The sequence below is a fragment of the Eptesicus fuscus genome, chromosome 2 (assembly GCF_027574615.1).
Source record: "Eptesicus fuscus isolate TK198812 chromosome 2, DD_ASM_mEF_20220401, whole genome shotgun sequence".
In the NCBI taxonomy this organism is placed as follows: Eukaryota; Metazoa; Chordata; class Mammalia; order Chiroptera; family Vespertilionidae; genus Eptesicus; species Eptesicus fuscus.
Window position 1 is genome coordinate 89,165,802 of NC_072474.1, and position 12,659 is coordinate 89,178,460.

Sequence of the window (12,659 nt, forward strand, 5' to 3'; positions counted from 1 at the left end):
TAATTCATTCACCTCAAAATCAATGATAATGGAACTTTATTGCTATATAAATTATTTGGTATTAGCTGCCTTGACTAACGTGCTTTGTGGAAGAGAGTAATGCTGCCTAATTAACGTTCAGTAGAAGAATCAGAAGGGGGGTCAATACCTATTTTCAGAGGAGAATGAAAAGATGGAGAATCAATCAAAGAGAGGGAGGAAAAGCCCAGCATTGCACCATCTGTTATCCTGGGCAAGAAAATATCTGTAACGCTGCTGCCGCCAAACCAGTTAAGTGATTTCAGAAGGTTGGGCAGACACTGTGACTTCTGCCTTGAACTGTTTGCGGGGAGACCAATGCTCTTGGGGTAACTATGTGGCAAATTGTAGCTCACCCCACGAATCTGGCCAATTCCACGTGGTTGCCTGGTGATTAACGAGACCGTCCAAGACCCAACCCCAAGCGTCCTGTGTGGGAAGCAGGGATTCAGGAAGGCATAAAAGCAGAAATGGCTGGGCAGCGAGCCTGCTGCTACCACCATCACTGTCTTCGCCTGTACAGTTGTTCGAGCTGCCAGAGGCTTTCTGGTTGCCCTGGCAACTGTTGAGCTCTGCTGCAAACTCAGAGCTGAGCCTCTGAAGTTGGGTACCAAACACTGGAGCTCAACAAATGCAAAGGCAACTGGGGAGGGCGAAGAGAACAGCATTGCCCGTGCACTAGATCTATAACTCCCATGGCTCCCCGGACCTCTTCCACACCGGGTTTTTTGTTTACGTTTTTATAAAAACGAGATAGTTCGTGCCTGGCATTATTCATTAGTGTCATCTTCTGGTGACCCTGGGAGAGGAGAATGCAAATCACCTCACTCATAAAGACTAAAGACGGAGAAAAGGAGTTAGGAAACGCGATTCCCAGGACTGCACTGAGCACGCCCGCCCGTTCATTCATTCGGAATGTTTAGGGACTCATTTGCGCCGGGGCATTGTGCCAGGCGCTGGGGCTGCTTCGCGAAAGGGGACACCATCCTACACTCCAAATGAATGATAATTAACCACAATTAGCAGAACCTTCGCGAGCCCGGGGAAACCCAATGAGGGGCTGCAATCTCCCCGCGGGTCTCGGAAGACAGGTTTCGGAATCCAGGCGCGGGAGAGGAAGGAGGCAGCGGCGCCCGAAGAGTCGGGCGAGAGGGCAGCCAGGAGGGAGAGGGACCCCTCCTTCCCTCGGGAGGAAATCTGTCTAGGCCACTCCAACGCTGGCTTCCCGAGGCTGCGAGGGAGTCGAGGTTTGTTTTTCTTTTAGGAAGACGGAGCCCTTTTCCCCACTGGGCTCGGTTTCTAGTAAGGGGGAGACCCGCCTCTCGGGGCCGCTGATTGGCCCAAACGTTTTCCAGATAATTGATGCCAGCATCCTCCCGGTCCGATTGGCTCCCCGGCTCCATTCCGCTGGGAGTCGCATCCTACCTGGTCGGGAGGTGTATCTATCGCCTCCCCACACTTTCCCTTCGGGTGCTCCTTCCCTGGGCTGCAGCTTAGGTGGGAGAAAAAGTCCCGGCTTGAAGCAGGCAGCGGAGAAAAGCGAGTCTGATGGGTTCTTGGAAAGCTTTTCTCTTCTCCCCTTTCCTTCTGTGGAGCCCAAGTAGAGGGGTGAGGCTGATGTTCTTGTTGCTGACCCTGCATTTGGGAAACTGGTGAGTAAATGCAAGGACTGGGAGAACTATTCTTTCGTGCCTACCCCCCTTCCCTCTCGCTTTTTCTTTCTTTCCAAAAAAAAAAAAAAAAACCAGTCTAAGTCATTTGCGTTTCCCCAGGTACCTGTGCAATATTTTACCATCATTTTCTTGTCTGATTAGGTCTACCCATTTTCAGATAGAATGGCATGAACCTATGTGTGGAGCATGGAGGTGGTTAGTCCAGCTGTTTTCGATCGGAAACGTGGTCAAAACTAGTGAAGACTCAGTTACTGGGAGTGGGGAGGAGGAGTAGAAATGGGTTTCCTACTAAATGTAGTGAATAAATGACACTGATGAACTTTCTAATGATTCCGCATTTTATAGAAATGGCTATTTTCGAAACTAAGGAGTTTCATAGCATGGTATGTAGGATGCTTTTCTATATACAAATGTTTTTGTTTTCCTTACCCCTCCCCCTTTTTTTGCTATGGGGGGGAGGGCTTTATATCAAAGTATATTACAAATATGGCTAAAATCTACCAGGCTCATGTGCTATATTTATGTTAGAAATAAATATGCATATTTTATTAAGCCAGATTCCAAAGATTTTTATTTTAATTGGCTGCCTACATGAAAATAAAAATTGTGTGTGGATAGAAATGATGTTCTGGCCGTGTGTGTGTGTGTGTGTGTGTGTGTGTGTGTGTGGTGTGAGAAAGACAGAGAGAGACTGAGAATATCAACCCCACACCTCCAACTTAATAGGTCTGCTTGGGTTGTAATACCTTTCAATAAAACTTTTAAATCATTCCGAAAAAATAATTAAACTGCTCAGGTATTGAATCTAGCTATAGGAGTAGTTGATGAATGAAGTTAAAATATATATATTAGGACCTAGATCCTATAAAGATCTTGGACATACCGAGTAGTTCAAGTCTGAGTATGTTGTGTGATTTTGTTTTATATAAATCTACAGTTAAAATTATATTGTTGTATGATGTGACCCTTAAGAGTAAAACACAATTGCTATGCAGATGAAAACATGCCTTTATAACTACTTGCATCATTGCTAAAATGAATTATTATTATGATTAATTTTAGTATATGCCAACAGTGAATAGTTTTGTCAATACCAGCAGATAGAATAACTATATTTTCTCTCTGAAAATAGAGAATGGATTGAATTATGCTAAGTAATACTAGACATGCCAGAAAATGTTTGACACTCAATGTTTTTTTTGTGTGTTTGTTTTTTTGTTTTTTTTTTAGTTTTAGTTTATTTATACTTTTTCTTTAGAAACTAAAACATTTTGCATGGACACAAATGTGCTAGTTGATTAATTATTCCTTATATATAAGTTTTGTCATAATGGCTTATTGCTTTGAATATATTATAGGAAAATTACAGAAATTTTTTTTGTAAAATAGGTATCAGGGCTCTCACGCATCTTCACAATATTACAAACGAATCTGTGTTTTCATAAATAAAAGCAGATTTAGCCAGTGGTTTTCTGAAATAACAACCTGTGTGCTCCTTTATCATTAGAAGTGCAAGTTTTCCTTACAACCTAACAGGCAAGTGCTTACTTAAGGGCATAAAGAGACGTGTTGTTTTAAACAGTAATTTTGTGTTTGATAGTACTTATGTGGTGATCATCATAATTGGCCCCAGAATTCTCTTCTAGCTGCTCATAATTTAAAAAGTTGGGAGTTGTTAAAAAGTTGTGTGTTGCAGTGGACAGAGATGGGTTCTGGCAGTCTGGAGACATGATTTTATGTGTCAAGAATCCTTAACCTCTCGAGAGTTTCTTCATCTAGGAAATGAAGGGCAGTAGTAGATGGTTTATGATTGCTTAACTTTTCACATGCAATATGTCCAAGATATGAACTGAAACATAAAAATAACTCAATAGTTGTTTCACTGTCTTTTTCTTAGTACTTTTTAAGAAGGAAGTTCTAGTAGGAAATTCCCTATGCTGTTCATACCATCTGTATTAGTGAGTCAGATAGAGGTGTTATGCTGTTCAAATCTAAAAATGATTCATTTTATCCTAGTACTATAGATAATCTGGATTATTCTAGCCAGTGGACAAATATTCAAAAAATAAAACTATATTTTGTTGTTATAATGAACTCGTAGGGCCTCAATTATGAGAGTTCATGTCTTCATTTTTTTAAAAGTAGTTACGGTGTGGTGAACTTTTCATCTTTATAATATTTAGTTTGGGATAATTGATGTCATCATATATAAACCATTTACATTTATGTATTTTCTCCCTTTCTTTGTCTTTTGAGGAGCCTTTTCAAAACTAACCATAGATGGTTCTGTGTGTAAGAATTTTGGTTTCTTATGCTGGTTTCTAAAATAAATCATCAAAGTCATCTATTTTGAGATTTACCAAATTAGGGCCTATTATTTCTTATATCTCAGCAGAGACAAGAGCTTACTTCATTGTTAGTTTCTCTTAAGAGCACAAAGGAGGGACAGTATATTGATTTTTATATTCCTGAACTATGAAAACCTGTCTCATTACTGTAACTGAAGCTATAGTTATGGTTCCTGCGTTTCATTCTCCACGAGACTGTATGGCATCTTGACAAGTTGCTTAAAATCTCTTAAGCTTGATTTAACTTATTTTTAATGTTGGGAAAAATCTATTTATAATCAAATTTTAAAAGAGTTGAGAAGTGTTTTGATATATCAGCTGTTTTAAAAAGTAATTTATTGTAAGCTTTGACCAAGAAGCTATATTTGAGAGAGCGCAAGGAAAATAACAGGTTTTTCATTTTTTAAAACAATTTTATGAATCAATTATATACAATTTAGCATTCAGTTGCCCAAATAAAAATATTCAAATACACTCGCTTTATAACATATATAATTTCAAAGTAATTTTAGTCATATATATTGACTAAATATATGGAGATGGTTGTCAATGAATTTTTTCTTAGTCATTTAGATTATTTGCTTAATTTTCTGATACTAATGATAACCAAACTTGAAGGCAAAAAAACTAAGTATGATATTTCATGATAATTACATTTTCAAAAGACTGTGAAAAAGGTTTTTGAAGCTAAAATTCAAATGCTATAATTGATAAATCACCTGTGTATAGAGTCTTTTGGGTATGCCATCATTTTGTTTTATTTTATACTATGAGACACACTTGACTAACTAATGAAAGAAACTGTTTGACCTTTCATTCAAACATTGAGAAGACTAATTTAATATTGTACACTTATATAAAGGTGGTTGAAACTTGTCTAAGAAAATAATATGTGAAGGTGGAGTCCCAACGGAGAGAAAAAATAGCAGGGTGGAAAACTGAAAAATTGACGATATTATCAAAATATGACAAATCACTACCATGGGGGAAAAAGACAAAGTGGACATAAATGGAACATACTGGCTTCAGGAGAATAACTCAGTATATGCATGGTACCAGTAAAGAACCCTAAACTTTCCAATCAGATATAAATTCTGGTTTCAGCTCTACCATTTCCCACCAGGGTGATTTCAGGCCAATCTTTGAGGCAGAAAGTCCTCATTTGTGAAAAATAAAAATGACATCTACCTTTCCAGATTGTTTCAAGATCAAGATAAAACATATGCGGAAAGAACATAACACTGAAAATGTTAACTGAAAAAAACATAATAGCAGATACCCTGTGGAGTCACATTGATTCTAGTATTATTTATCCTAGTTACAGTGGTTTAAGTGCAATAAAGTGAAGTCCTTGGATTCTTGTGCGTTAATATCTTTTGGATTTAAAATAGATCATTCATTCTTTTACAACAAATATTTATTGAAAACTTGTAACATGCTAGGTTTACAGTGGTGAATGAAGTAGACATGAGTTTAGTTCATGTGTAAGAGAGAGAGAGAGAGAGAGAGAGAGAGAGAGAGAGAGAGAGAACTTATACTCACTGCAAAAACCTAGACTTATGGCATCAAAAGAAAACAGCTTGTAGTCAAAATAAGAAAATATACCTTTGAACTTGAAAGATAAACTGGAAATTCTGAGTTTTTAGGGATAGAGAATGGTGATGGAGTAGATCATGATCAAGGAAAAAGAATTAGAGAGCCATGAGATGTCTCTCAGCAATACCAGAAGACTAGGGGGGAGATGTCTCTAAAAATCTAAAGACAAATGTTCAGCCTTGAAGGTTATACTTAGCAAAGTTACCAATCAAATATGAAGGAAGAATAAAGCCTATATACTGTCATTCTCCCCATTTTACAGATGGGAACACAGGGGCACAACAATTTTTAGAAATTCACTAAGGATCATCTTGCTGATAAGTTTTGAATCCAAGACTCAAATCCACGTATTCTATGCCCAGAGTATTCAGTCTAAACCAGCACAACTCTCAGATTACATATGCTATGTAAGTCAAACAACAACAAAAAAACAATGAACAACATAAACTGATGAACAAAAACAGATCCAGAGAGAGAGAAACATTGATCAGACCATCAAACCTCAGAAGGAAGGTAGGAGAGGGTGGGGGTAAAGGGGGAGAGATCAACCAAAGGCCTTGTATGCATGCATATAAGCCTAACCAATGGACACAAACACCAGGGGGGTGAGGGCATGAGTGGGGGGATAGGGGGTAATGGGGGAATAAGAACATATATGTAACACCTTAATCAATAAAGAAATTAAAAACACACACACATGACTGTGGATGAAGGAAACAAAAAGGAAGGGAGAGAAGGAGGAAAAGAAAGGAAAGGGAGGCTAGTGCAATCTATAGAAGTACAGTAAGTATAAAAGTCTACTGTGTACCAATCACATGATCTGACATATTATGTATAGTACTAGATTAATTATTTGGGTAAAACTAACAAATTGGAGTACTTGCTCTATAAAAAATCATAAGATAAAGGGTTAAAAGCAAGAAAGTTGGAATTTAGCTAAGTTTTGTTGAGGAGTCTGATGGATACTTATTTTTAAGGATGCTATGTAAAAATCAGAGTTAAACTTCTTATGTCTATGTGAAATAGACACACCATAACCAAGTAGTGAAAACTGTGTGCAGGGATTTTTCTTCTAAATCAAATGCTCTGTAACAGAACCAAAGATGCCTTATCACTAAGCTCATTCAAGCAAAAGCTTGTTAGAATTCTTGTACTCTGTGGGAGGCAAATGACAATATATGGTATTTTTTCTACTTTTAAATATCTCAGAACCTAATCCTGTCGGTACGCAAATAGTTTTACCAACCGAAGCCCTATGTTTCAGGAAGTACTCTTAGCTATTAATTCACTCAGTAAAAATTAAAAAAAAAATTCATTGTATTTTTTATTGTCGACAGTATTACAGATGTCCCCCATTTTCCCCTCGTCCCTTAGTCCACCTCAGCATTCATTTAGCGACTACTATGTGCTGAGTTCTGAGAGCTGAGAAACAGTGGCAATCAGGAGACAATCCTTGCCCTCGTAGTGTTTGTACAATGTATATAGGACATATGTGCGACGGTATATATGCTAGATACACAGGACAAGGAGGGCGGCGTCTTTGCTCCCAGTGGACATAAACTCTTGAAGGGTATGTTGAGACTTATTTATTAATATAAACAAGCAAAGACATAAAATGCCATAAATTCTACTCAGAATTCTAGATGAGCTATAGTGGGGACACCAAGGAGGCTGGGAATTGCAACTCTGGCAAAAGGTTGAAGAGTCTCAGCTTTCAGTGGGATAATTTGGGTCAATGTTACTGAAGAACAGAGAGAGAGAGAGAGCATTGCTATTATGTGGCCCAGGTATGGTCTCAACATTCGGTAGTTTCTTTTGAAAACAATATACCTATACCTTCTAGGAGAGCCTTTACTCTTGTCATTTAACATACGACAGTAGAATGGTAACATCTTATTAAAGGCTATACGTATTTTAATATTGGTGTGATCAGGGTGTGATTTGGTTCTCCAAGCCTGCTAGAATCAGGGTCTCTAGCCAAAGAGTTAAATCTTTGGCCACCTTTTTAAAACCATCACTTATTGTTGTACAATTTGTGAATTGCTTAAATACAAGGACATCATTCACCTCTCAGTCCTTCTAGGTGTATATAATTATTAGAAAAAATTTCCAACACCTGCAGCAGAGTTTCTTGAATAAGGATTACCTATTCCACAAAATAGCCATATTCGACTAGCACAAAGCTTTTTTTCTGGATTACATTTGTGTTATTCAGACATGTGTTCTTTAAACCAGTTTGTTGCTCTGTGCAGGTGGCTTATGAATGTGCATTTGTTTCTGCCATTTCCTTAGTTAGAATTTGTTTTGAAAAACCTTCAAACTGTCATAACTAGAATTAACTAGAGTGTTTTTGCTGTTTTTGTTCTACTCATTTGTATTCTCTCCATTTTGAAGTGAATAATCTGAAAGGATCCTTGTGTCAATGAAAATGTTTTATCTCTAATGTGATGACCCCAAGATTTAGGGGGAAAGGTATATCTTTCCACATTTAGAGAATCTAATTCCCATTACTTTCTATCATTTAATTTCAAAATCTTTTAATAAATTTTATAATGTAACAAATGTCAATATTATGCCTCCACTTTGTCGAATTTTTAGCGGCCTTGTAGAATTTATCTGATGTGGAAGAGCATATAAAACAGAGAATGTGAATGTCATAAAGAGTTGTATTGTTTGTAAGTCCAATTTATGTTGTCAATTTCTATGGATATAAATTGGAACAGTGGGGAATTTGATGTTCATTTTTTTTATTGTCTAAAGATTTACATATGTCTCCTTTTTCCCATATTAACTCCCCCCCCCAGCCATTCCAACCCCGGGCAAGCCCCCACTGCCCCAGTGTCTGTGTCCCTTGGTTATGCTAATATACATGCATATAAGTCCTTCAATCCAGTTGTCATTTCTTTAGAGACCATAATGAAAATTAAAGTTTGTTTACCATCCTCAAAAACAAGACAAAACAAAAACAACACAAGGAAATGGTTCCAAAAGAACATTTATAATCTTTGGATATTCACCAACTACCTGAAGATTTTTCATCGGACTCATGGTTTCCAATTTCGAAACATTTAAAAAAAACATTTTTTATTTATATTTAGAGAGAGAGGAAGAAAGAGGGAGAGAGAAATAAACATATATTGGCTGCCTTTGCATGCCCCCCACCAAAGATTGTCTGCAACCCAGGTACTAGCATGTGCCCTGACCAGGAACCAAACCTGTAACCCCTTGGTGTAAGGGCTGACACTCAACCCACTGAGCCAGGGCGCTAAACGTTTTTAAAGAACAGAGTAGGCCTGCCTGACAAAGTAAATAAAGAAAACAAAGACAATACTCCTAAAATTGGCAAAATATATTGTTTTATTATTAATATTTACTGTGATATTTAAGATCAATCACCAACCTGCAGGTGTATGCACATTTGTATATTTAAATTTTTATGTAAGTGAAATCTAACACTTGTTTTTGGCACATATTTAATATTAGAGATATCTTTCTTGATTAGTATACTAATCTAGAAATCAGTTGTACATACATTTCAATGACAATGTGGTATTCTATATTATAGAAGAATTACAACTTATTAAATTACTTCATAATACATTCTATTTTATCACACATCATTTTGTGTACATTCATATATATGTACATCTCTTTAATTTCAATATTTCATTAATATTTCCAAATTACTTACCATAAAATAATTCAGTTTTCTCTTAATGGTTGCAAAAATGCCGCTTTTCCATATTACCATCAATACTTGAAGTAATGAAACTTTTAATGTTCTGCCAATGTGATGGCTAAAATTTGTCACATTTTTAACGAACTTATTTTCCCTAGGTAACAATAAATGTTAGCATGATTTTATCATTTTTTTTGTCTTTTCCCTCCTGTGAGTAATGTATACCAAGTATGTTGTAATGTCTTTGTCTCAGTCTATCCTGTGTCTCTAGTCTTTTTCTAAATTGTGTCATGTCAGCCCTAATGGGTTTGGCTCAGTGGATAGAGCATCGGCCTGCGGACTCAAGGGTCCCAGGTTTGATCCCTTTCCCTTCCTCTCTGTAAAAAATCAATAAAAATATATTTTAAAAAATAACAATAAAAATAAATTGTGTCATGTCATCCATAAGTTATTCTTTTTCTATTTTTATATCTTTCTTTTTCTTTTTTATTTTGGTTACATGCTACCCAGAAAGGCCCCCTTACCCCACAGGTCAATTTTTTCCTCAATATCTTCCTTAATAGTTTCATACTTTATTTATTATATTTTGATTTTTCTTATATAATCTGTAATTTCTTATATAAGTAGGACTCTAATTTATGTTCTTCTAAATGGCTTAATAAGCATCTCAATACAATTTATTGAATAATTTATTTTTTTCATATCCAAACTGGCTAGTCACTTTTATCATATAGTAAATTTCAAATCACTTGGATCTGAATTTGAGGGCTAGATTATGTTCACACTGATTTCCTTCTTATTACTACAATATGGTATGGAATACAGTAACTTTGTTTTCCTTGTATTCTGGCAGAACACATTTTTCATGTTTTTATTGATTTTAGAGAGAGTAATGGAGAGGGAGAAAGAGACACATTAATGATGAGAGAGAATCATTGATCGGCTGCCTACTGCATTCCTCACACTGAGCGATTGAGCCCAAAACCAGGCATGTGCCCTGACCAGGAATGGAACTGTGACCTCCTGGTTCACAGGTTGATACTCAGCTATTGTGTTTTTTAAAAGCTAATTTTATATTAGGTAAGCTACAATAATTTAATTATCTTATTAAGGCTAATAATAGTTTTTAGCTGTTTTTTTCATTCACTGTAATTTTACCTGCAAATAGCAAGATGAGCTTTGATATTCTTTCCATTTATTCATTTATTCAGTAAGTATTTTTTTATTGAACACCTGCTATTTGTCAAGGAGTAAACTAAGTACTAATGATATGACATTGAATGGCTTCAAGGAGATTAGTGCCATAAATGAAGTAGCCAATTAAGATTCGATGTGAAATATTAAAAAAAAAAAAAGTCCAGCCGGTGTTGCTCAGTGGTTGAGAGTGGACCTATGAACTAGGAGGTCACAGTTTGATTCCAGGTCAGGGCACATGCCTAGATTGTAGGCTCGATCCCTAGGAGGGGGCATGCAGAAGGTGGCCAATCAGTGATTCTCTCTCATTATTGATGTTTCTATCTCTCTCTCCATCTCTAAAATCAATAAAAATGTGTGTTTTTTTAAAGATGCAATATAAAATTAAAAATGAGAGTTCCATAGCAGCACAATTTACCATAGCTAAAATTTGGAAATAGCCTAAGTGCCCATCAGCAGATGAGTGGATAATAAAACTGTGATACATCTACACAATGGAATACTACGCTGCTGTAAAAAAGAAGGAACTCTGACCATTTGCAACAGCATGGATGGACCTGGAGAGCATTATGCTAAGTGAAACAAGCCAATTAGAGAAAGATAAATATCACATGACCTTACTCATTTGTGGAATATAATGAACAACATAAACTGATAAGCAAAAATAGATCCAGAGACAAAATCTTCGAACAGACCATCAAATGTCAGAGGGAAGGCAGCGGAGCTGGGGAATAAGAGAGCAACCAAAGGACTTGTATGCATGCATATAAGCATAACCCAGGGACACAGACAGTAGGGGGGTGAGGGCATGTGCTGGGGGGGTGGGAACGGCTGGGGAGAGGTCAATCAGGGAAAAAAGGAGACATATGTAATTCTTTTAAACAATAAAGAATTTTTAAAAAAGATGCAATGTGATCAACTTACTGGTATAGTTAAGCACTGAACAGATTGGAAACACATAGCAGAGAACAGCTACTTAATTTTCTTGGCTTGGCTTCCTTTTCCCTCCTAAATTTCAAGTCATTCCTCTCTCTGTGTGTCAAATCATGGGCGCCATATTCCTTTGTGTTAATAAAATAACCACCACATCCAGTGGACTATTATTTTACTTCCCTAAAACCCTGCAGGTTCAAGTTGATAAGTCTGTTATATATCACTTTTTTAGTTATTTTACTTCCCTACCAACTTTTTAAAAATATATATATTTTATTGATTTTTTACAGAGAGGAAGGGAGAGGGATAGAGAGTTAGAAACATCGATGAGAGAGAAGCATCGATCAGCTGCCTCCTGCACACCCCCTACTGGGGATGTGCCCGCAACCAAGGTACATGCCCCTGACCGGAATCGAACCTGGGACCCTTCAGTCCACAGGCCTACGCTCTATCCAGTGAGCCAAACCGGCTAGGGCTGAGCCAAACCGGCTAGGGCCCTACCAACTTTTATAAGTAATAAAAACATTACAAACCTACAAAGAATTTTTTATACAAAAGAATTTAACAAATGCAATATAAAGGTGAAAAGAAAATAACAAACCCTTTTTTCTTAAATTTCTTATTTTACTTCTATTTTGACTTCTAGATCTAAAATCAGTGCTTATACATACTCTTTAAAAGCTGGTACTTAGAGGCCTTGACATTAGGGTATCTTCTCCTCTAAAATATAATAACTGGCATGTTCTTTACTGAAACTTGTCACTTGACTACTACGCTTATAGGAGCTGATGTTTATAAATAAACACAATTTGAGTTGCCATGACCAATAGCTCACAGAGGAGACGTGGCTTTGGAGTTTCATCTGCCTTTTCTTAACAGATTAATGGAAGAGCCTTCCCCTGGAGTCAGAACCAGGACATTCACAACCACTTTTATATGGACTATGCTCAGGGTGACTGTATAATTTATCATCCAAATTAGGTCACTTTGCCAGTGAAAGAGGGTGCTATTAATAATTATTCTGGAAAAACCGATGTAAACCAGGCCATCCTGGGTAAAACTCGATGAATGTTTGTCGTATGTAGGAAAAATCATTTACATTAATTGATTGACTTGCTAGTGGTCTATTGCAAACACAGCGATCCTCCAGAGGACTGGCGTCGGGGCTGTCAATCAGCTATGTCCCCATGGCAGGAGAATCGAGTTGCAAATTTTCAG

At 37.0% G+C, this 12,659-nt stretch overlaps 1 protein-coding gene across 1 annotated transcript in view; it reads left to right on the forward strand.

Annotated features, from left to right (window-relative positions):
* The first annotated feature begins 1,566 nt into the window (after positions 1-1,566).
* Positions 1,567-12,659, forward strand: part of GABRG1 (gamma-aminobutyric acid type A receptor subunit gamma1) — a 43,347-nt gene continuing 32,254 nt past the window's right edge. Inside the window, exon 1 of the mRNA XM_008140269.3 lies at positions 1,567-1,670. Coding sequence (XP_008138491.2) covers positions 1,567-1,670 — 104 coding nt within the window. The remainder of the gene's footprint in view (positions 1,671-12,659) is intronic.